The following is a 25,314-nucleotide window of genomic DNA, read 5'->3' as shown; positions in this document are numbered from 1 at the left end:
TAAATTTGTTAGCTGCATCCCATACAATCATTATGTATAACACAATAACATTTTGGAAACTTTTTTCATGTTTTTGTGTAAAAACCAGGATATTAGAGGATGTACTGAGTAGGAGTGGGTGATGGGGATAAAATCATAAGGTCCGTCCCCTCTGTAGCATTTACACCGATCAGCCACGACATTAAAACCACTGACAGCTGAAGTTAAGAGGGGTTGGATATATTAAGCAGCAAGTGAACAGTCAGTTCTTGAAGTTGATGTGTTGGAAGCAGGACAAATGGACAAGCGTAAGGATCTGAGTGACTTTGACAAGGACCACACTGTGATGACTAGACAACTGGGTCAGATCATCTCCAAAACAGCAGGTCTTGTGGGGCGTTCTCAGTATGCAGTGGTCAGTACCTACTAAAGTGGTCAAAGGAAGGACAACCAGAGAACTGGCGACGGGGTCATGTGCGCTAAGGCTCACTGAGGCGCGTGCAGAGGTCTGATCTCACAGAAGAGCTACAAATTACTGAAAATGTCGATGCTGGCAATGATAGACAGGTGTCAGAAAACACAGTGCATCACAGCTTGCTGCGTATGCGGCTGCGTAGCCACAGACTGGTCAGAAGGCCAGTGTTGACCCCTTTTCACTGCCAAAAGCACGTACAATAGGCATGTGAGCATCAGAACTGGACCATGGAGCAATGGAAGAAGGTGGCCTGGTCTGATGAATCACGTTTTCTTTTACATCACGTGGATGACCAGGTGCCTGTACGTCATTTACCTGGGGAAGAGATGGCACCAGGATGCACTATGGGAAGTCTGGTAGTGTGATGCTCTGAGCAATGTTCTGCTGAGAAACTTTGGGTCCTGGCATTTATGTGGATGTTACTTTGACATGAACCACTTATACCTAAACGTTGCAGACTAAGTATACCCCTTTATGGCAACAGTATTCCCTGATGGCAGCGGCCTCTTTCAGCAGGATAATACACCCTGCCACACTGCAAAAATTGTTTAGGAATGGTTTTAGGAACATGATAAAGAGCTCAAGGTGTTGCCTTGGCCTCCAGATTCCCCCAGATCTCAATCCGATTGAGCATCTGTGAGATGTGCTGGAAAAACAAGTCTGATCCATGGAGTCCCCACCTCGCAACTTACAGGACTTAAAGGATCTGCTGCTAACATCTTGGTGCCAGACACCAGAGGGCACCTTCAGAGGTCTTGTGGAGGCAGGTGGTTTTAATGTTGTGGCTGATCGGTGTATAATCAATATATAAACATTTAATAACACACTATAATGCAGTTGTCAGCAGATGTAAATGTTGAATGTACTTGTCAACAACTATAACTCCTTATGTGGGCACCCATGAATGGAGGCTGCTGTATAAACAGATAATACACCTTTCATAGATAATAAAATAAAATAAAAATAAAATGATATAAAATAAAAATGTTCTTATGGCTGCTGATAACTACATCATAGTGTGTTATAAACCATTCATTAAATGTTTATATATTGATTATAAAATTATAACTCGGTGGACTTGAAGTAAAATGCTACCCATAAACTTCTAATTGTGTTTTATTATTAATACACTTTGAGTTGCTTTTCTTTTACAAATTACTACATAAAACCATTATAACCATATACTGATCATATTATATGTGAGAGTAGACTGTAGAGTCAAGTTGTGGGAATTACAACCAAAACACATTGTTGTCAGACAAGGTGAACCCTGCCCTCTAGTGGCCTGACAACATTAATGACAGAAATGAATGAATGAACATTTTTACTACATGTGTGAGAATGGCCTTTCTCTAAGTTCAATCATTCAGTAATTCTCAACCCTAACACACACACCTACTGCTAATGCTCATTTTAATCGCTAACCCTAATCCAGCTCTTTGAAGAAGGGTAGGAATAAGAAAAGTGTCCTCACTGTGCACATTAATACACAATCACACAGCAGAGACACAAAAAGAGGTGATGAGCAGAGTGTATAATGCAGTGTAGTATGAAGGAAGTCTACTGACCTCCTCTGAATCCAGTTTGTCAGTGCTGCTCTTGTCCTGGTTGACCACGTAGCCAGGAGGCAGCCAGTTAACAGGGGGGTCGAAGATGGACACCACCATCCTGCTGGGGAGTCCCTTCTTCTTCCCCAGACGGTACAGGTTACAGTTGCTCACCTGGACAACGGGCAGACCATAGAGGACAGGTCATCATCAGTAACACACTAACATTTAACACTGTTATTGACCTCTGGATACTCAGTCAGGGAATGGTGTGTATGATATTTATCCACTGTTTATTCAGTTTTTTTAAGGGTAATATGGAATGTCCTAAAACTGACTATTCCAAGCACACGGATCTTTACTCCCATGATGCCCCATCTTCCTTTTATTGAGTCATGAAGTGTCTCACCTTCTTGCTGCGCATGTAGCTGAGTCTGCCCTCGTGGGCGTCGGGGTAGGTGCAGAACAGGTATGTGGTGATGGCATGCTTGAGGAAAGAGTCACCGAGCATCTCCAGGCGCTCCAGGTTGAAGCCATCGCTGGCGTTGGACAGGGTCAGGGCCTGCAGGATGAGGCCTGGGTTGGGCCCCAGGCTTTTAGGGGAGTCTCCTGCCTCGGCTCTGGGCTGGGGGACAACAGCGAGGTTGGGAGAAGGTGCTGTGGGAGCGTTGGGACCCGTGGCTGCCCGGCTGCAGACTGAGGTAGCTTTATTGTTGTGGTCTGAGGTCCTCCCTGGTGTACATTCATCACTAGGCTGTGGAGGACTCGAGCTGGGCTTCTTCAAGCTGTGAGAGGGCTGCACAGGAACTGAGGTAGTGGTTTGTATTGATTCAGGGCTCTGCAGCCCAGGGGAGCTGGGCTGGGAGCATTGGCAATTGTCATGTTGGTGAAGGTGCTCTTCTTGGTGGCCGTTGTCACCACAGTGGGCGACTTGGGCAGTGCCATTAGTTAGGTTCCTGGTGCAGGTGGCGTCTCCGGGCTGGGAAGAGTGGTGACTACTGGGATGTGTTAGGGAATTGGAATCAGGCGATACAGTTTCTTGGTGCTTACAGTGACCCTCGCCGTCCTCGCTGCAGGACTCAGGACAGGAGATGAAGGTTTTGCTGTCAATTGATCTCTTCCAGCCAAAGTCCAGGTTGGGATACCTGTCACATACAGAGAGACCAGCTTTACATTAGGGTGTAGTGATGTAGAGTTGAGGATGAGCTCACACACAAATTGTAACAGGCTGGAGAGACGGCAAATATGCTAGCAGCATGGCTCTAGAAATGGCAATGTCTGTCAGTCAGTTGGTCCACTACTTTGGTACAGACTTAAATATCAGTCCCCCTGTTTGGCCTAAACCCTGCACTCCAGCTCATGCTGACTGAACCTAAGAAGTGACAGGTTGTACAGAGTATGTTATAGAGACCTGAAGTCAGGAGGGAGGGTCTGGGCTCCCACTCCAGCTTCACTGGCTGTCTGGGCTCTGAGCTCCTCAGCGGTCAGGAGGCAGTGGAGGCGGTAGAGGATGCTGGGCAGACATACTGCTTTTCTCCACAGGGAGGCAGGGATGGGGTGGATGGCACACAGCTCTGGAACCAGGATCTTAGAAACACAACACGCTTGTTAGAGAGGAACTGCTGAAGTACAGAAATAAACGTAATGTAACTCACACTCACATTTTATGTAAGTTTATACCACAGTGCTTTTACAGGGAAAACCCAGAAGTTGTTTCAGCCATGTGTCCAAAAATGCAAGAGTCTACACTGGTGTGGGACAGTTTCAAATACAGGTACAGCTGAGCAAATTCATCATTTTTATCAAAATTGCTTGTAGAAAAAACAACAACAACAACAGTCCATGGGCAGTTTCTTTCTGCTATTCAAAAACACCACAAGACTGGTGGTTTTCTTAGTGATCGCCTCACATCAATTTCAGACAGGTATCCTGGTAATTGTGGAGTAGCAGACAGCTGGTGGACAAAGCTGTAGGAACCTCACGGGTAAACTTGTGAATACACCGTGTTGTTTTAATCTTGTCACCTTAAAAGCTCTGAATCAGAACCTCTGAGATTCCGAGCTGTGAACATAACATAATGATGTGACCTTTAACTGGTCAATGCTACTTGTTGCTGAATGACATCACATTGCGTTGCTGCAAAGGTTTAACCAGTTTCCCCTGTTGACAGTGTTTTTTAATGCTGTGCGGTCATTACCTGTTTGTTCTGCAGACTCTCCCACTTAGCCTTCCTCTTCTCTGCACTGCTGAGTGGCAGGGCTTTGCCCTTCTGGTTCAGGTGGCGAGGAGTTAACAGGTTCAGTCTGTGAGCACAGGAAAACAAAAGCTAAACCCAACTTTATCTCGACACAAAACTAAGAGGCATGCTTACAAAGAACTGATTCACTGAGTCTTCATGACACTGAGCTTTGAAGTTTGGTTGATGCTTAAGGTTAAAGGACTGACTCAAATGTTTCTGTTTAACCATGTGCAAAATCTGTTGTCTAACACTAACTTAGGAAAGTGTCATAATCTGTGTGCCACTGACCTGGAGGAGGTGTGGTCTACGTCCAAGAGCGGCTGGTTCAGGTTGGACAGGTCCAGGTTGTACTTTGTTTTGTAGTACTCAGCAAACGTCTCGTACTCTGGTGAAGGAAACTTGCTGAGCGGTGTCAGGTCCGTGTACACATCAGCAACGTAGAAGCGATGAGGCTGGTCGAAGTTACGATACCTGGGAGAGGAACAGTGTTATGTCATTATGTAGCTCATTGTATACACAGCCACACACTTCTCACGCTATCTCAGTAAATGTAACATCAGCGTTGTCATGCGGTGCGGTGGTACCTTGGAATGATGACAGCATCCTGGTAGTCCTCCAGCTTGAAGGTGAAGGGGTTCTGCTTGGTGTACTGAGTGGTAGGAATGCCAGTGCGGGCCTCAGACTTCTCTATGTCCTCCATGAACTTAAAGTCCATATCTAGTGTGTTGGAATCCCCAACTAAACAAAACAAACAAATTACTCTTTGTTCATTACTTATGTATTAATGAATCATTTGTTTGTGCTGATTAGATTTTTTTTTAATTCTGAAGGAATATGCACTATGCTAGAACACTACAAACTTGGATAAGAAAGGCCTTACCACTAAATTTGAACTTGGAGGGGTCATCTGCAATATCAGGCCTCAAGATAAGGTAATAATGCAGGAAATGCTTTGGTGATTAAGTTTTATCACACAAATTTGCAATTAACATAATTGCCCCTCGATGAACTTTGGGCCAGATCTCTTAAGATGCTTGAACAGATCATCCACTGGTGCAATTAATCATTTCCCTTAGTGATTAATCTGTGGATTAATCACTAAGGGAAAGATTATGTTTAGAATATCTTCAAATTGCTTGTTTTATCAGACCGACAATCCAAAAATATATATATTTAAGAACTAAACTGAGGGGTCATAAGGTGAAAAAGATTGATGAGCTGAGTGAACAGATTAATAACTGCATGTAAATTAGGCTTTCAGAATATGCATACGAAGTTATGAAATGCAGCATTCAATTGTTATACCAGAGAGAACAGAATAATAACTGCTGTTAAAATCGTGAAAAACCATCATGGTGGCCTGGTGGTCCAAAACATACACCATGAATTATGTCTCTAGTTAGACTCTGGCTAACGAGCTTTGTCACATGTCATTGGTCTTACTCTCTCCTTCTCATCACACATTTATACCAATAGGCCCTCATTGTATTTGTCTGTTTGAAGTGCTGGCTGCAATGGTTACCTGTTGGGGGCTGGTGACATCAGAGGGTGAAGTGAATAGTAATATAACCTACTTTTATCATAAGGTAACAGTCTTTGGTGCATATAAATCACCTTTTTTGGTGTTTCCTTACTTTAATGACAGACATATACATACATACCTTTTGGATTTTTAATTTCCTATTCAATTTCTGCCTATAATTCATGTGTGTTTAAGTGTATACATTTCAAAGATGGACAAAGGTTTTGATGAAGTATTTGCTTTATTGTATGCAATAACATTTTTTGTGAACATCCAGTCCAAATTTGGTGACATTCTGATCATTATTTCCAGAGATTCATGTGATGAGGTAGACACTGTCCCTTTTGGAGAAACCTAAACATCACCTAACATCAACCAAATAAACTAATTTTGCAGTAAAATATTTTATACAACCATCCATTTCAAAAACTTGACATATTAAAAGGTATGAAAAAATGGTTGTGCTTTGTTCTACCTCAGGTAAGGATATCTCAAATTTCAGGGGCCTTAGTTCCTCTACTAATGCCGTTTCATGTGTTGCAGCTGCACTTTTCCCCAGTGAATGTTTGTTTGGTGGCTTGTTCAGTGAGCTAAGGTGCAGGACAAGACGTGTGTTCATGTTTGTAATTTAGATAAGGACACTTGTATTTATGTATATATACAAAAAAGCAGTAAAAGTGCAAGAAGCTGAAAACACTTTTCTCTTACATGAGACCATGAAAACAGCGAGGGAAACGTTAGCGTGCACTTTCAAAGCCAGAGTGTGGCTCTACTCACCAACATTCAGAGGTAGAACGCAGTAAGCCGAGTCAGCCAGCATGGGCTTGAACTCCAGTGCAGGTTTCTCCAGGCGGAGGATGTGGGAGAAGATGTACTGGTGCAGGCGAGTGATGAGGTCGAGCTGGGCAGCCGTGAGCGTGAAGCCGGACTTCTGCAGCTCGATGGAGATGGTCACCTCCCCCGAGCGAGTGTACACCGGGAAATGTGGGATCTGGAGAGAAGGGGGGAGCAGTGCTTACCATCCATGACCAATGATGAGAGGAAAGTGCTGGAGCCATTTCTTTGTTTTCATAAACGACATTCCTCTTGTGGAAACTCTAAATAAAGCTAGTGATGACTACTGTCAATCAAGGAACTGCTAATAAAATAAAGAGTTATTTGAAGCACTGAGGTAGTCAATCTGACATACTCGAGGTATGGGTTTGGCAGTCAGGATGCCGAAGCACCTGGTGGTGTCCTCCGGTGGGTAGAGCTTCCTCCTGCGGAAGTTGAGTTCATCAGGGAGAGGGGTGGTGAGGACCATCCCAATCACATATAGGTAGTAAGTCTGCTCCGGCACAGCATAACTGTCCCGCAGACACTCTGGTATCTGCAGATCACAGAGGAGAGAAGACTATTTACTATACGCTACAGGAGCATATCTCACACAACACACACTAGATACAGATACAGATGTCCACAATCAGCTGGAGATTGATCTTCTGGATTTTTTTTTTTTTGGCATTTATAGGATTTCAGTGTGCTACAAATGGTAAACATTCAATTCAATTCAATTTTATTTAGAAATAGAGCAGGTCTAGACTGTACTCTTTAATTTACAGAAACCCAACATTCCCCCATGAGCAGCACTTGGCGACAGCAGCAAGGAAAAACTCCCCTTTAACAGGAAGAAACCTCAAGCAGAACCAGACTCTAGGTGGGCGGCCATCTGCTCTGACCAGTTGGGTCGAGAAACCCAACATATACAAACACATGAAGCTAACAGAAATATTTGAATCAGACTCTGATAACATGAGGTTGTTGTCAGTGGGACACCGTGGTCAATCACGTGTGATCAGACCACAAGGTCCTGATGAAGCGTGTTAGCATTTTGGAGGTTTTCAGAATTATACTACTCACAAATAATGCCTATGGGTGTCATTTTGCATACTTTAAACTTGTTTTGTTGCTTATTCAAACCTAAATATTTCATGTTATAGAGAAATAATTCATACTCTATAGTCAGCACTAAGCCATCTGTAATTGGTCTGAAATGCAGCTGCTTGGAACTAAGGGAGAAGAACACATTACCCCAATTTTAGTATCCCTTCACTGGCTTCCAATTGTATCCAGAATACAGTTAAAATTCATCATAAGGCGTTAAATGGATTATTTCTGAGCTACAAAGCCCGTGAGAAGAAGAATGAACACTTAGGTCATCAGTTCCAAAATCTACATTTGCAAACAGTGGTGACCCTGTATTTGCCGTCATGGCCGCTAAACTGTGGAATGAACTACAGTTTACAATCATATCATCATATATTTTTCTTACTTTTCATCATATTATTTCAATACTGTCTCTCAAGTACTATATAAATAGAGTTGGATCCATTCGCTATTCCAAAATGACAGACAAAACATGATTTCTCAGAAACAAAGTTGGAATAATTCAAAATGATTTCCATAACTTAAACTTAAAGCAACATCTAACAACCACTTCAACTACTTCAGGATTATATCACTTCTTTTAATCTTTTTAACATTCATGACAGACAGCAGAACCAGGCTCTTACGGCTTTAGGGTAGCACTGCCTCCTCTTGGTAGAGCCAGGTCTGCCTGGGACGCTGGTCTCCTCCTCATCATGAAGGTCCAGTTCCTCCTCATACTTCACTGTCTCCTTCCCCACCGGCATCAGGTGATCATCCAGCTCACCTGGGAAGGAAGGAAGCGAGGAGTAAGGAACAAAACCAGCAAACACACATGCCAAAGAAAAGATATAGACAGACTGACAGTGAATATTCCTAATCATGCATGTGCAAAATCTGGTTTTTACCTATTTTGTGGAGTTTCTCACAACATAATAGTGCAACTGCTTTCTCTGCCAGTCTGGCACAATTCATTGTAGGACCCTGTGAAGAGAGTGATGTATCATTACCTTCATAAAACCCAGGGAGGAGGCTGGACAAAATATATTGTATTGGTGTATGGTATAAAAATGTAGACTTTCTTCCTCACCTTAACAGGAACTCTTAGAGGGGAGTTGATGGGTAAGTAGAGAGTGGACTGGAGGCGTCCGTCCTGCGTCTCCGCTGTTTTACACTTGGGTGCTAAGTGGGTAAAAGGGTCACTGGGCAGCCGAGCACAATACCTGAGCACCAGAGTAAGAACATGTTATACAAGCTCATTACTGTATGATTTTGTTTATAAGGCTTCAAGACTTTGCAGAAAATGTAACCATGGCAACCAGAATCAGTTGGAGTACCTGTTAATGTGTCCGATGGCTGTGTTAATGGTGACCCGGGGACCTCCATCCTCAGACCGAAGCACGTAGGGTGGGAGGATGTTGTCGTCATCCAGCACCTGCTCCACTTCAAACTCACTCACCTCCACTGACTTGGAACACTTGTTCCTCAAGATCTGCTCAAAAGAAATCATGACACCATCATAAGTACCTCATTCAGCTTTACTTTCCACTATTCTGATACATGATCTATACCAGAGAGGATCAGACAGACACAAAAGGAGAAGCTGACCTTCTCTATGGCCTTGTAGGTAGTCAGATCTTCCTCGAAGGCTTTGGTCCTCTCACTGTCAGCCAACATGATGTAGTTGGAGACGGGTGCCCGAGCTCTGCCTTTGGACTGGACGTAGGACCTGTACTCTGTGGGCAGGTCGAAGCGCACCACCAGGTTACACTTTGGAATATCCACACCTTCCTCCACGATGCTGGTGGCGATCAGCAGGTTGGTTTCATGAGCCCGGAATTTGCGGAGAACCTGGGAGAGAAAAGAGGCGGTCCTGGTTAGTACAGTGTGGACACACGATGGTGATATAGAGCTGGTGGCGGGCATGGGTGGTGGTTTGCACACATTGGAACAACCTCCTCCTACTGACCTGAAAACCCCACCAGAACCTTGTATGGGTTGACCTTTCTCCCACTTCTCTTATGGCCATTTTTCAGGGTTTTTGCAGTGTTCAGTAAATTTAATTTAAGACTTGTTAAATACCACATAGAATGCAACTGAATACCTGTTTCACAGTCAAACTGGTCAAAGAACAGTGGATAGTAATAAGTGGACAGATTCTCTTGTGTATCTTTTGATGAAAAACCACCCTCATGTGGTCTCTTTCCAACTTGATGACAGTTTTTTTTATAAATAATCTATTATTGTAATAAATTTAAGTCTCTGTTTGATTTTTTTTTTTAAATTTAACTTCATATTTTTATAATATACTTTATATAATATTATGTGCAAAATTAATAAAAAAGTGAAATGTCTAGAGCCGTTCAGTGTGTAACATTTCCATATCATGACAGTCTGTATACCTCCTCTTGTTTCCTGAATTCCACCTCCATCTGCTTGTTGCGTGGCTGGTTCTTGCCGATGCTGTGGCCAGTAATGAAGTTGCTGCTGATGTAGGCCAGCTCTGGGTCCTGTTTCCCCGCCTCTTTGATCAGACTGAGGAAAACACATAGAGACAGTGTCACTGATAACACCACCAGTATACCACCAGTCATTTACTGCACATTAAAGGCAGCACTGTATTGACCAGAAATCAGAATTATTTCTAGTATATATTAATAGCCTACCGGTTGAGGACGACAGCCGTGTAACGCCTCTCCACAAAGATGATCCCACACAGGATGTTAGTGAACGGTGAGGGGAAGTTGGCTTCAGGCCTCTCTTTGGCCTCCACCTCCTCGTCCTCGTCTTCATCCTCAGAGTCGCTCCAGGACACGTAGTTGTCCTGGTTGCGGTTGTTGTACCACTCCACGCTCTCAAACTGCTGCCGCTCGAAGGGCTTGTATTCATGCAGGATCTCCAGCAGCCGGAGGACCTTTGGCGTGACGAACTTGAGGTCCAGTGAGGCGGGCGAGAAGTGCTCCTCACAGAGGGCGTGCACTTTACGCAGGATGGTGTCGGTGAAGAGCAGGAACTTGCGGTTGAGCTCCTCCTGCTCGTGCTTGATGTACTTCTGGAGTTCACGCACCATGATGCCTGCTGCCTTGTCTGCACACCAGGGCCCCAGAACCTGCAGCACGGCCCGGCAGTCACTCAGGACCTGGACAGGACAGGGACAGTGTGTGCAGCAGTTTGAAAGACTGATTTCTATGACACATTTGCTCACATTTTTCCCATATCTGCATAACACCTGCTTTTTTTAGAATTTACCCAACTGTTGAATTTGGCAAACTACCTTTATATCTCTCAAATAGATTTTTGCTTTTTCAGCCTCATTATTATCTTCTCTCACTTGCATGGTCACCTCTTTACTCCTCATATTGACAGACAACTCCACCTCTCCAGCTCTGAGCCACATGTGAGCTCTTTTGTGCTGAACTAACATTGAAATGACTCACAGCTGCCCAAGAAGCATTTCTGTTTGAACCCTAAACTTTGGGCACTATTTTGTTTGTATGCAGTTCGAATGAAACCAGTGCTCCCACAGGACAAAAGCACAGGCTCCACCCTTAGTCACTGTGTGACGTCACACTAGCACAAGCAAACTGAAGAGTGAGTCGGTTGCATCAGGTCGGCCTACCCTCTCTGGCAGATCCACCACTAGGTGATGGAAAACGCAGCACTAACTGCGCTGCTTGTGATTTGAATGCATGGCGGGAAAGTCGCCACTGGTTCGTAATAATTATAATACAGTACCGCAAATGCAAAAGCTTTCATTAGCAGACCATAGGCTCAATCACCATTGTGTTACCTCATCAAGCGATAGATAGTGACTTAACAGACATTTATTTAATTGAAAATCCTCGAGATTATAAATTTAACTTTAAAATGAACACAACTTATTCAATGTTCCCAGTTGAAGCCATTGCCTGAACAATACCAGTACAAAGCTCTCTAGCTCTCACCTGTTTGGAAATGAATGTGGGGTCACGGTCTTCTCTGGCAACAGATATGTTGCAGTCATTCAGGAAGTGAAGCGCTTCATCCAGCTCCGCCTGCAGACGGGAGGAGAGGCCACTCTCATCAACGTAGGGCCCACAGTCCAGCACCACTTCCCTTGGCTGAGAGGCATATCTGAAATAAGTGGACAAACAGAAGACTTCACACACCGAAGATATACTGGCATGTCAGTCTCTAGTTGCAGTGCTCAGTTGTAACTAACAAAAATCCTCAAACATTTAGCCATAGATGTAGTACCTGTCAAGGACCACAAGGTCAGTGGCGGTTTCAGCGTTGCTCTTCAGGATTCGCTCCAGATTCTGGATCTTGTGCTCCAGTTCTGATGGGTCACACTTTCCATTCAGAATGGAGGCTGTGAGGCCCAGAACACGAGGACTACACGAGCAACCCTCAAACAGCTGCACAAAGTGAGAGGACAGCCGGTCATTTCCAAGTCAGACACATTTCAAACGACAATCATCAAGTCTTGCTGCAAGAGGAAGGGACTCAGAGGTCAGAATACTGCTGTTACAGATCAGATTTTTTTATTTTTCGAGGACAGTCTCACCTTCATTATCTCACAGTAGGGGTGGTCCGTGATGGCCAGGTGACAATCATCAAAAACCACCAGGTTGATTTTAGACAACGGTAAGATTTTATTCCTCAATATGTACAGGAATATGTGGCAAGTCATGACCAGCACCTGTATGACATAGAGTTGAGAATGACAAGATGTTAATAAAAGGTGCAAATGACTAGAGCTGCCCGCTGAAAGTCAACTACTTGTACCATCGGTCTTTAGTCAGACCTTGCGTTGTCAGTCGACACATTGTACTGTGATTCTTTGTCAAAAGAACACAGGATAACTCAGGCTTTGTTTTATTATTTTGTCATGCCATTCGTATCTACATCTGAATCGAAAACACAAAAGACTAAGAATTTAATTGAATTGTGACATTCCCAAAGATTCTCACCCCTACGAGGCAGTCACAGCATGGAAAGAATCATAAAAGCGGTGTGAGTTAGTATCAACTTAATAGGCCAAACGCTGTCAAAGGCAATGAGAATAATGGCCTCACCTGATTCTCGATTATCTCTTTACTCCACTGTTGGTCGGTCCATGCTGAGGTCACCTCCAAATCTATGTACTCTCCCACCTGGAGGTCAGAGTGAGTCCTGACTGCAGCTGCTTGCTGAACTACAGACAAAGCTGGACAATGTACATAAGAGACACATTAAACAACTTGGCAAGTTGAATTATTCTACAAACAAAAAAAGATAATACATTTGAATTTAAATGAACAATGAGTTGGGTGAGACCTGAGAATGGACAATACAATTTCCTTCCTGTTTTTGTTAATGTCTAAACATTAGTAGGCATTGTGTCTTGCAGGTACCTGTGTTCACCAGAAAAACAGTCCTCTTCGCATTTTCTTGGTAATGTCCACGGATTTGGTGGGAGAGCTCTTTTGTTAGGAGTACTGCAATAAAGGTCTTCCCTGAGCCAGTATTCAAGCAGACGATAGTATTATGTTCAAGAGCTGCTTCAAGAAGTTCTACCTGTGGGGGAAGGATCAGGTTTACAGACAGTGAGTTGATGGAGGAGGCAGACATTTTTAAATATTTAATGCCACGTTAATACCAATATATCCTGTACATGATTATATACAATACATCCAGCAGCTAGTAAACACATCCATTTGGATGCCAGCCTCCTGACCTGATATTTCCTAGGTGTATAGATGTTATCATGGATAGCCTCCTGCTGCCATGGCAGACCAAAGAAAGGCCCCATGGGTGAAGTGGCAGGGGTGACAAGCTGCAGGCCTGCCATGCTTCAAAGAGGTGGAGGTGAGGGGGCTGGGCTCCTCCAGGTGTCCACTTTATCTCATTTCATCATCCTCTCAGAAGTTCACTGGCAGGGAAGATGAGGATACTGTGTTAATGTACAATAGACCACATATCACCATAGTCAGGTTTGAGAAGAGACACCTCAGCCATGCACAGCAGCTTGCAGTAGGTCTACCATTGGACAGAGAGTTAATGGCCTGTTTAGAGAAGAGCTTGCTCAGAGGTTGAGGACAGCTTGTCTAGAGGTTCAGAATATTTTTTAGAGGTTGAGAACAGCAATTTTAGAGACTGAGAATAAATTGTTAACAGATTGAGAGCAGCTTGTTAAGAGATTGAGAATAGCTTGTTTAGAGGTTGTTTGGACCTTGAAAACAAACGTGCTTAAAGGTTCTATATGCAGGAATCAGAAATTCCTTCTCATTAGTGACATCTGTGGCCGTTAAATGAGCTGCATCCTGGTGCTCTCGCTTGCATGTTCGCTGATCAAGACTATTGCAGGTGATGTCTTTTTCCTCACTTACACTTCTCATAATTACATATGAAATATACATTTCTTACATAGTGTTTTGCACCGTGTTTCAGCAAAGCATCTCTCACTCCCAGTCAGTCCGCCCCCCCTTCTGTATGTGCATGCGCTCGCTCACTCACACACAAACACAGAGGTTCCTGCTGCGCCGCACCACCAAACTTGCACAAATATGCGTTAATCAACCACCCGAATCTGACCCGACTCACAAACTGCCAACTTTATTTTTTTACCAACCGTATTTACTAGACACTGGTAGGCTCAGTGAGCTGTGGCCGGGCAGCAACAGGCTGTGGTCAGGGAGCAACATGCTATGGCCGGGCAGCAACAGGCTGTGGTCAGGAAGCAACATGCTGTGGCCGAGCAGCAACAGGCTGTGGTCAGGGAGCAACATACTGTGGCCGGGCAGCAACGGGCTGTGGTCAGGGAGCAACATGCTGTGGCCGGGCAGCAACGGGCTGTGGTCAGGGAGCAACATGCTGTGGCCGGGCAGCAATGGGCTGTGGTCAGGGAGCAACATGCTGTGGCCGGGCAGCAACGGGCTGTGGTCAGGGAACAATACGCTGTGGCCGGGCAGCAATGAGCTGTGGCCGGGCAGTAACTGGCTGTGGCTGCCCGGTGCTGCGATTTGTTGTGAAATGTGTGCTTATTACGACCTTTGGACAACCAACAGGAAAAACAAAAGTTTTTGTTGTGTCGTTATGCCCCATTATGCCGGTCGTTTGTTGATGTTAGCGGGAGAGAGGCAAGGCTCTCGGGAGCGCACAAAAATGTCACTTCTTTTGGATTTTAACGGAAAATACGGCCCTGGTCCTTCACATAGAAATCAGTCCACAGGCTGTTACAGACAACCAAGAAAGTCAAGGAAGGTCTCATGTTTTATGTTACATTACTACCTGTTCACTCATTGGCAATAAAAAACGATTAATACATATAAATTGCTTCACAATTCTACATATAGAGTGTTTAAGGAAAGATGAGAATTGGCTGGAACAATGCAAAACAGAATTGATTTATTCAGAAATATACTTACAGGTAATAAGTGAGACTTTCTGAATAAGCAGACACTTAATCTGGGCTTCATGATAAAATATCTCTTAATCAACTCCTGATGCTCACCCACATTTAAGTGGGAACAGACCTGAGAAACCAAAAACACAGAGCATTGTAGCAATCATGCATTTGAGACACTGCCATAAATAATGCTTCTGATTTACTTATAAATAGGAATCAACACATTCCTAGGCAATGTGAATTGTTGTAACTATTATATTCAAAAGTAACACTTCTCACCTCTACACAAACGGGAAGTGGCGGTGACTTTGAGTGAGTCCTCCAGCTCTGTAAAAACAAAAGCACAAAGCAAAATGAGAATGCTAAAGTCTTGCTGGGTGCCAGATGCTGACAAAGGTACATGGAGCGGAGGGAAGAAGGGTCCAACACTAGTCTTAGACAAGCTTTTCAACACATTTTTGACACAGCCTAAAATCATCACCAGACCACACAACCCTGCTGTGAAATTTTTGAGCCCAACAGCTGTAAGCAATCCTAGCAGTCAGCTTTGTGAAGTAAAGACAAGTCTTTACATTAGAAGGAGCGGCTCAAGTTTGCTGATAATCAAAAACATAATGCAACCTGATGCTCATCTATGGAGCTACTTTCAAGCAGTAAATCAAATCTAACCTAATTATTCATAGGCCTGTGCCAAGAATGAAGTTCAACAGCTCTGAAGTGAGTTCTCTGACATATTCAGTGCCAAGAGGTGTTTCAAACCAGAACAGAACTGCACTTGGGATTCCAATACTGGCAGCCTCAACATTTCAAATGTACAGGTTGTCAACACTCAGGTAAGGAATTAAGAAGAGAAGTTTAAAGCTCAGTGTGGTTTAGCAGAATTGTGGACGTCAATGTGGTCTGTAATGTGATGAACTCCACCTCAGGGATCATTCTGCCTCTTTAGAGCTGCATTTTCCACACTATTACACTTCACATTTAAAGTTTGTAAAAATACATGATGATCTGCTGCAGCAATATAATTTCATTATTTGCTGATCGAGCAGTGGCAAGAAAAGGTATAGGAAGTAGTGCAACTACAAGTGAATCAGTAGGACGGAAAGGTGCAAGCAAAATAAGTTTATTATAACTTATGACTAGGGCTGGTTGATATATCAAATAATTCAAATTTTTGTTTTTGCACAATGTACAGCATAAAATGTCTAAATCATAAAATCACGTTATTACAATATACACAAAAAGGCTATTTTTAGTTAAAAAGTAATGTAGATCATAGCTGCTACATCAGCGTTTTGAGCCATGATAGTCCTGTAAACTATGAGGTGATTAGTTACACTACATGCACACTTGCCACAGTTTACTAGCTGTCTCTGGCTATCTCGTAGTGACCAACTTACTTGAATGTAACATTCAAGTGAATGGGAAGGTGTGTCCAAACTTTTGACTGGTCCTGTATGTGATACATGAGATGAACAGCTGTTGCCTACTGCACTTCACCCGCTATTTACTTTAAATAATGAAGGTGCTGACTGAGAACTATTCAGATGATCAAATTCAAATGCTGACAATTAACGAGCTGATCATTTCTCTAGACAAGAGTGTCTACCGTGTGAAACTACAAAAAATACAATCCACTGGCAGTCGTACAGTGGTTAACTATTATTTTAGCCATTAACCCTCCTGTTGTCCTTGGGTCAATTTTGACCCGGGAGGACAACAGGTGTCATTATGTGCTGTCATCAAAAAAATTAAAATGGTTTCAAAACTGTATCCTGACTAAGAAATTATGAATTATTTTAATTATAGTTGAGATCAGAGGAAAATATGTTGATGGATGTAAAAGTTTAGTCAGGATACTGTTGTAAAACAATTTTTGATGACAGCACATAATGACACCTGTTGTCCTGCCGGGTCAAAATTGACCCAAGGACAACAGGAGGGTTAAAGAATTAACATTGATTAACGTTATCTAATCTGCTACTGCAGTAACTGTCAATTTAACCAGCAACAGCAATGGTCCGCTGAGGATTAAGGAGAGATAAAAGGTTTTATAAGAGCTTTGTTAGCGTCAAAGCTCAATGAATGAAGGCACTTAACAGACTGGGAACTGGATCCAAAATGGAACCGGCCTTCAGAACCCATCCCTATCTTTAACTCCGGAAAGAGTCATCTGATATTGTTGCTGCCACCAAAAGTGCTCCACGAAATACACAGCTCCTAGTGAAAAATATACTACAATCCACTCTGGACCAATGCTGCACTAACCACTGGTATGTAGCCAGTGGCGACACTGCTGGGATACATACATTTATTTTGGGATGGCAGCTTGATTGCTGAACATGTACAGCAGTGGGGGAAGCTCAACCTTGCTTCAGTGACCACACTTGTAGTATAAACAGACACTGGTGACATCAAATCACCTGCACCTTTTGTTTTCTACGTCAGCCCACATAGCAAACAGCATTGACATACATGTCAGTACAGCTTGATGCACAGCACCGTGTCACCATACACCACAGCCCTTTTCCCCCAGCATCGACAGCATCAATATACCAGAAAAGCCCCACTTCTTAAACACTTTCTTCTTGGATCAGCACACTCAGCTACTGTACTTTGATGAAATCTTCTTGATTTTAGACCTGCTCTCTATTTCAAAAAGTTCAACAGTGCTGAAACTACTAGAAAAAGACTTCAATGGAAACTAAAAAACTAAACTAAAATGGATTGTGTAGCCTCATACCATAGAGACAAAAATCCTCAATTAAAAACATTTTCAAGTGCCAAGATGGAACCGTGTCTGATGGTATGCTACTTTTTTTTTAATGGTATGATATTGGTAAATAGTGGTATTTCACTGCTGATTATGGGTATGTTGCTGCTGTTCTACTGGCATATCTGGCAATTGTCATATCATATGATGATTCTTATGCATTAGTGACTACCAATATGCAGATGCTTTGTGCCATATAAAAATGTTATGTTACTTGTGTTCCACTGACAGGTGCCACTTTTCACTGCCAGGTACCGTGTAAAACTGGTGGTTTTTTAAAAAAAAAACAAAAACCCACAGTAGCTTACACCACAACTTTACACTGGAAGATAACCACTCATTATGGGAAGGTACTTTTCTGGTATCTAATCTAGTGGAATTATGGGCTGTACAGTGGGCAAGCCTTTAAATGCTAGGTATGTCAGTGGACATTATGTTAAAATGTTATTTTTATTTATTTAAAGGATAGCTTCACAAATTTATAAGTCAACAGTCATTGAAACATATTTTTCTTGCCATAATTATTCCTGTTCATATTGGCCATTAAAAGATCCCTTCATAATCCTGTTCAGTCCTCCTGTATTTAAAAACAGTTCATCTGAAGCTAACATGAAGCCAAAAATGGCCAAAAATGTATGAAAAAAGTGCCGTGTCTTTTCCGGGTTCGACACATACTGGACCTGTAATGGTATCAACTGTATCCAGGAAGTACTAGTGGCCATGTAATCACATTCTGAGTCCGACACTAACAAAAGCTCTCACCTTCTCCAGAATATTCTGCTTATTTTATGTTACCAAACTAACTGCCAGCGATCAAAATGGAAGCAAATAATGCTAAAAACTCACTTGAGCACTGTGTGAGACCGTTTTCAGCAGTGCATGTGACAGGTGACTGACTGACACGTATTCCCCTCTTGGTTTACCGGAGCTGTATGTGCTCAATGAGACTTCAGTACATATAAACCTGTATACTAAATCTGACTGCTGCTGAGACCATTCAGTACATAAATAAACCAAGCCCCCAGGAACGGTGCCGGGCTTTGAAGCCAATTTGACATAGTGGCCAAACCATGGAATTACAACTTCCAGGTCCAACAGGTGCCCAAGAATTTTTCTCCACACACAATCATGGGAATGGGTGGATACATTTTTTGGGCGTCACAACCCCTGCAAAATCACTATCAGAATTTGATCCATCAGCCATATCTGCATGAGGGCTCGAAACTAACGGTGTCCCATCGTTCCAGGAACGGTAGACAATGTGTTCTGATTTCAATATATTACTGTGGTCTTTTTTGTTATAATCTAAGCCTTAAACACTTATCAAATACTTATCGGGCAGTTTCAGGTCATAAAAATTACATTCTGATTGATAGCAGATGGGTCACGGGTGGTGAAATAATACATCATTAATGAGGAAAATATTAATTATATTCTCTAAAATGTGAACATAGGGAGCAGAGCAGAGCAGAGCTGCTGCTCAGTTCCATTTTCGTCAGGCACAAATTATTGACTCACAACTAACTAACAACAGGGAATACTAAGAAAGATACAGACACTAATAACAAATACCAGTATTTCTACAATTATACAAAGAGAGAGTGCTGGAGAAATTGGTGTACTCAGCATGCTACAATCTTTCCAGACCGCATGGGTTATCAGGAGCAGAAACGGACTGCAGCAGACAGCATATATAGTATAGAAATATGAAACTGTATTGCAAAGGTACAGTTCACCATGGGAGCGTTTACAATTAGGGCCTACTGAAAGCAGCATCTCTAATCTTTAAAGGAAATTGTTAAAGACAACACTCATACATCAACAAGGGCAGATTTAGTGATTTGGGGGCCACAGACAAACTCTGCCATGCTTTACAAAGTAAGGAAACAGCAGTCTGATTTTGGGACAGTTTATATTCACTTCTGGACAGTTCTGGGACGGTAGTGAAAAAAGTTAGTCTGGAGTCCTGCCTGAAGTTTATACTACCATATAGACCTATAGGAGTGTGTTTGCACCCTTCCACTGTTTCAGCAGCTATGTATATATTTACCCATATCTGTCTTATGTTATTCATCATACCATTTAATGTCATCTCTTACATATAGTGAGAACAACAGTTGTATTACCCCCAGACCCAACAGATGTTCTTTTGGCTATGGTTAGGCTTTCATAATTTCAAGGGCAAGGCCTTCATTGACATCATCTTTTCTAATTAGCTGAACATCTTTTGGAGATAATTTCAAATCCACCATCACCCCTCTTTGCTGTTTAATCAAAAGTTTGATTGTGGAGTTGTAAACAATGTAAACCATTAAGCCTAAATGTAGCACTAGTGGTAGCTACATCACTTGGAGGTTATGTAGCCTAATTGAAATTGTGCTTCTTGAAATGTTTAAGCAGGTATCAACGACCGATTACTGGTACTGGAAGACTGGTACGCACACACACACATAAATGGTTTTAAAACTATGAGGTACCACCTCCGTCTTATTTTGGGCCAGGAATATTCCTGCCTACTGGCGGCAATGTGGCACTGTCAGAGATGTCATCATACAAAAGCTGCAGGTCTCAGTCTAAAAAGTAAAATATTATCAGTTTGTGCATATAATATTATCAAATATTATATGCACATTCAGGATCAATTATTAAGTCTGTGTAAAGGAAAATGAGAGATTTATTTTCAAACATATTATACATGTTAGAAAATAACTGCTGAAAACAAAAGACCTATGTAGAACTGTGTAGTACTGAGTTGTGGAGTTAGAGCATTAAACTGTGTTAAACTGTTTTCCTGAGACAGTGGCTCTACGACATACAGGATTAACTAGCATGACCACCTGGGATTCACATCGGATAATCCACTGTTACTGGTGAATGGGGCCATTTTCAGTCGACGTTATGCTCAATGACTTATTTTAAACCCAGCTGAAGTGTCTGCTGATGGGTGGAGCCGCCAGGGGCTTCAGCTTCAGCACCGGCTGTGCAGCTGGGAGGTCCCCAGAGGGAGAGCATTTGCTGGGCAACTGCTCCAAGGGGTGACGGCCACAATGAAGCTGCTTTTCAGCAGAGAAGTGAGAAACATTAAGTGAACCAAACTCCATTCAAAAAAACAACAATTTAACATATGGTTTAACCATACGATGGTTAATGATGGATTACTTGTTAACTAGTCATTTAAGTTACATTTTTACTGAAAAAAATCCACATTTGCCTACAAAATATGTGCTGAATTAAACAGTGGTTCCTAACATTACTTTATTCTTAAATTATCATCCATGCTACTGCCTTACACCTACAAACAAGGCCTGTTTTAAATAGTGTATTTCCATACGGGAGTTTGGAATGAGCATTGTTAACTCTGTTCAGTTGGGTCGTGCTTTCAGCGCCTTCAGCAGACACGCCCCCAGCCTTTCAGAGCAGAGAATACTGCTTATTTTTCCACAATTTTGAAAACTAATTTTATATGTTTGGCGACTTTTTTAATCATTCAAATTTGGCTGGGTGATTAATTACACATTTTTCTGTAGTATGAAATTGCTTTACACAGACTTTAACATTAACAACATGAAGAAGAAATATTAAAGACTGCACCATTTCTAGGTCAGCAATCAAATGCAAATTTGTGGCATTGACCAACTTAACTCCTCTGTACAAAAGGTCAGATTTCCTTGAGTTGTATCCCTTCTATTAAAGCATGTGTTCAGATGACACTCATCAGAGGCTCATTGATCTACTCATCAGAGGCTCGTTTTAGTAAGTCAACTTGCAGTCAGTGTTCACCTGTTATAAATATGGCTTTAAAATATAAATAAATATGGTTTCTTCTAAACTTTTTCTTTGTCAACTTCTTTTATTTATATGACATATTCAATTATTTTCATTCATTGTTGAGGCAGGCTGTGTTAAGTTGTGTTAAATTGCCTTTCCTGCATTGTTTTTTATGTAAGCTTACATTTTGACAACCAAAAACCTACTTTGGCTACCAAATTTGTGCCGTTGCTTAAAAATATTAGCCTCTATCCCTGTAAATACAGTTGAAGAGAGAAAAAAAGGTTAATTAAAAATGCTGTATTCCTCACAATTTTTATTAGCAACATCTGCAATACGATGGGCTCATTGCTACCATCTCATGGTTTCTTATCCCAGCAGTTACAGATTCTTGGCTTAACTGTTTGCCTAAATATATAATGACATTTAGTAGAGTTAACATTCATGTGAATGTAGTTGCATTCACTGTCTTTATACACATTCACCTGTTCAGCAAACATAACACATCAAATACAAAGGAAGGAAATATGTATGCTTACTGTACATATAATCTTATATTAGGTGTTACTTTAATGTCTGACATTAATAACACAATGCTGACAATAGTTAATGCAGATCAATATGACGCTAGAAACCCACATCAGTTTAGCTAACATTGAACACATCTCATTGGCTGCTTGTTACAGAGGGGAGGTATTTCATAAGTGTATCATATCATCATTATGTTGTAGCTTGTGGAGGCTTCTGGCAGTAAGATTAAAGGTGGGTGCTTGGCTGTGATTGCCTGACACGAGCATGCAGCACGCTCTCATGCACACCTTGAATGACCAGCACACAGAAACTGAACAACTTTATTTCAACTTCTGTAGCATGAACAGATGCTGAGCTCTCCGCAGCCTCAGACGTAAACAAACCGACATGCTAACTGCCCTAGACGTAGTTCTCTATGCAGATAGCCATAATTCTGCTACAGGCGGCTAGGTCATGTGTTTACTTTCATTCAAACTCACAAACTTTTGAGGTGATTCATGTAAAAAATGTGTTTATCTCTAAAGCAGTAGGAGGCTGAAGGGAGGTTACCCCGATAACCCTCATTATATGAGAGGCCTTTTCTGCCCGAATCTCAGTAACGGAGCTACCTGGCTAGCTAGCAAGCTGTACCCAGCATGCCATTTGGCAGCGTCAAATTAAAACCAGTATATCGGATGAATCGTTAAACCGCCCAGCACTATTCCAGATCAACTTTTAAATACATTTTTGTATTTATTTACATTTTTGTACTGTGTGGACACACTGTGGATTTTGGCCTCCATCATTTACATTGAAAGCACATTTGAAGGATCTTTTAATATCCAGTATGAACAGGAGGAATGATTACAGTGAGGAAAAGCTCTTTCACTGTTCATATGGACAACTGACTGTTGTTTGAAGATACACTTGAAAATTGTGAACCTGTCTTTTAATGTAAGAAATTCAATATGTTGGTGGAACAGCATGTGCTGTGGGTTAAGCATAGTTAACACAGCAAATGTCATGCCAATGTAGCAAATGTCAGTAATATGCCTGTGAGACATGATATATAGCAGCAGAAGATGAGTGACATACTGCTTATTAGTGACATTCAACAGCAAAAAAATCACTCAGAATCAACATATGCTTCTAAAAGTGTCATATCATCAGTCACCATCAACCTTTGCATCACTCCAAAAACCCCTGACAAGATGTGAACGTTTGTTCTTTGACTTAAAATTTGCATATTCACAGTATTTTGTTCCTAAGATGATTCATTAAACAGATTTGCATATGATGATCATTTGGCCTATGTGTGAAATTCATTATAATGTCTTGAGCAGCTTTCATAACGAGATGCACTCTGTATGTTGAGACATTTGGAGTTTAACACTACATGTACAGTAACTGTTAATGTGACTGTTGTGTGCACAGTCTTCAGACATGTATGGAGAGCTGCGTGTGTCTGAGCAACTTCAATGTTTTTCCATTTTCAAACATGATAACAGCATGTTAAATATTTACAATGAGAAGTATTGGTCTGAAAACCTTGATCCCAAAGTCAGCCTTAAATGACTAAATGTGTCACAGCTGTGTGCTCATATTGACACACTGACACATCTGATGTTGTCCCACAGTCTTAGACAACAGTTGCTGCCAGCAAGTCAGGAAAGTGTCTCTGGCAGCTGTGCTAAGCAAGTCACACATGCAGAACACAATGTTCAGTACAACATTAGCCAGAATCATTCATTTGCACTGCATTATATCCAGAAGCTGAAACTGTATGACCTCGGGTCAATATGACATTAATTTCTACGATTTTCTGCACCCCGCAGTACTAAACCAGGTATTAACACACGTCCATCTTCGTGGTATCACCATATTATATTAGCAGCTTCCGCTCTCAAAATGTAAGTTTGAATTAATATATAGCAAATTAAAACCTTCAGCTGAGAAGCTGGACACCTGACCATTAGCGTTAAAGTTACTAGCAGAGACCATGCTGACTAACGTTAGTTAGCTAACGTTAGTTAGCAACCAAGCAGCTACATGTCTGCCAAGCGTTTGCTAACATTGGCTAGCCACGTTAATACGCAGTATCATAAAGCAATTTGATTAAAAATTTGGGAATGCAAGCTTTCAGTTATCTTCATTCACAAGATAAAGAGAGCAATTCAACGTCCTTGGCCTTACAGCTGATGAAAAAGTACCGTGCCGTTAGCTAACATTAACAAACAGTTGGCTGCTAACGCTAACATATAACAAATACGCCTATGTACGTTTCGTTAGCTTAACATTAGCTGGTACCATGTTGGAGAGAAAAATTCGTTACAAATGAATTAAGTTAAACAATCTCTCTGATAATCTATTACCATCTTACACAACGTTACCAACTGAGCAAACACTCGCATAACTGCAATGGAAACCCTGTTGCAGCCCTCATCAGGGTAACTTCACTTAGCACTTGAATATGAAATCAGACGCATCGCGCTTGTCTGGAGTCAGTTATTGACCGTCTCAATAGCCATAGACACCATCTGCCTGTGTGATTTATGGAGCTAAAGTGAAACATGGCTTCACCCAAAATGTCCAGCGTGTAATGCAACACAACGTGTGAGCAGTGACTGCAGCGACCATGCACCATGTCACACAGACACCAGCTAATAGCTAGCAAGGCCAACACATCCAAAAACAAGTATTCCAGCAAGACGAATCGCAGAATGCAGTAAATAATCTCACCTGATGTGTGTTATTCAATTGATCGTCTCGGCTAAAAAGACTTGAAATAATTCGTTTGATATCCTCACTGCCATTCACTCTTGCTGTCCCGATTTGGTGGCTACTCGTCCACGGTGGGACCACTTCCTTTCACCTGGGCCTCTGCTACGCCAAAACATTAACGTAAACTACGTAACTTTCGGGTCGTACTCTGGTACGCTAGTCTAGGAAAGTGAACGAGAATCGCTGTCCTCCGTAATGTGCTAGAAGTGTGGAGGTCTCAGTGCGTCTGTCACTGGCCTCTGAGGGAAGAAAGACGCTAAGCGTCACTGACTTCGTGTGTTTTTTGGAGCAGCAAAGCAAAATTAGCAGCTGTGCTTGCTTAACTTAACAGTACGCAGTTTTTTTATTTATATTTTTCAAAAATATAAAATCATTTCAAGCGCAGGAACAAAGATTTAAATAACAATTGGATATTATATCAGTATTCAGTATATCGTGTATTTATTTCT

The 25,314-nt window shown here is 42.0% G+C and overlaps 1 protein-coding gene across 3 annotated transcripts in view; it reads right to left on the bottom strand.

Annotated features, from left to right (window-relative positions):
* Positions 1-25,103, bottom strand: part of dicer1 (dicer 1, ribonuclease type III) — a 40,159-nt gene extending 15,056 nt beyond the window's left edge. Inside the window, exons 1-24 of one of the 3 annotated variants that reach the window (XM_044375071.1) lie at positions 24,824-25,103; positions 15,316-15,363; positions 15,056-15,163; positions 13,366-13,560; positions 13,043-13,205; positions 12,725-12,855; positions 12,214-12,348; positions 11,904-12,064; positions 11,612-11,780; positions 10,334-10,806; positions 10,070-10,202; positions 9,276-9,518; positions 9,005-9,159; positions 8,758-8,890; positions 8,576-8,651; positions 8,315-8,454; positions 6,952-7,131; positions 6,540-6,753; positions 4,825-4,978; positions 4,529-4,711; positions 4,199-4,304; positions 3,413-3,588; positions 2,411-3,146; positions 2,023-2,175 (exon numbers count right to left, since the gene is read on the bottom strand). In XM_044375071.1, coding sequence (XP_044231006.1) covers positions 2,023-2,175; positions 2,411-3,146; positions 3,413-3,588; positions 4,199-4,304; positions 4,529-4,711; positions 4,825-4,978; positions 6,540-6,753; positions 6,952-7,131; positions 8,315-8,454; positions 8,576-8,651; positions 8,758-8,890; positions 9,005-9,159; positions 9,276-9,518; positions 10,070-10,202; positions 10,334-10,806; positions 11,612-11,780; positions 11,904-12,064; positions 12,214-12,348; positions 12,725-12,855; positions 13,043-13,205; positions 13,366-13,479 — 4,128 coding nt within the window. In that variant the 5' untranslated portion in view covers positions 13,480-13,560; positions 15,056-15,163; positions 15,316-15,363; positions 24,824-25,103. Of the gene's footprint in view, positions 1-2,022; positions 2,176-2,410; positions 3,147-3,412; positions 3,589-4,198; positions 4,305-4,528; positions 4,712-4,824; positions 4,979-5,822; positions 6,754-6,951; positions 7,132-8,314; positions 8,455-8,575; positions 8,652-8,757; positions 8,891-9,004; positions 9,160-9,275; positions 9,519-10,069; positions 10,203-10,333; positions 10,807-11,611; positions 11,781-11,903; positions 12,065-12,213; positions 12,349-12,724; positions 12,856-13,042; positions 13,206-13,365; positions 14,281-15,055; positions 15,164-15,315; positions 15,364-24,823 lie in introns of those variants that run through there. The other 2 variants (XM_044375072.1, XM_044375073.1) reach the window with 2 other exon arrangements.
* Between the last annotated feature and the right edge of the window lie 211 nt (positions 25,104-25,314).

This window comes from Thunnus albacares, chromosome 15 (assembly GCF_914725855.1).
Source record: "Thunnus albacares chromosome 15, fThuAlb1.1, whole genome shotgun sequence".
Taxonomy (NCBI): Eukaryota; Metazoa; Chordata; class Actinopteri; order Scombriformes; family Scombridae; genus Thunnus; species Thunnus albacares.
Note: the sequence above shows the minus strand (reverse complement) of the source record. Positions and strands in the feature narration are given on the sequence as shown.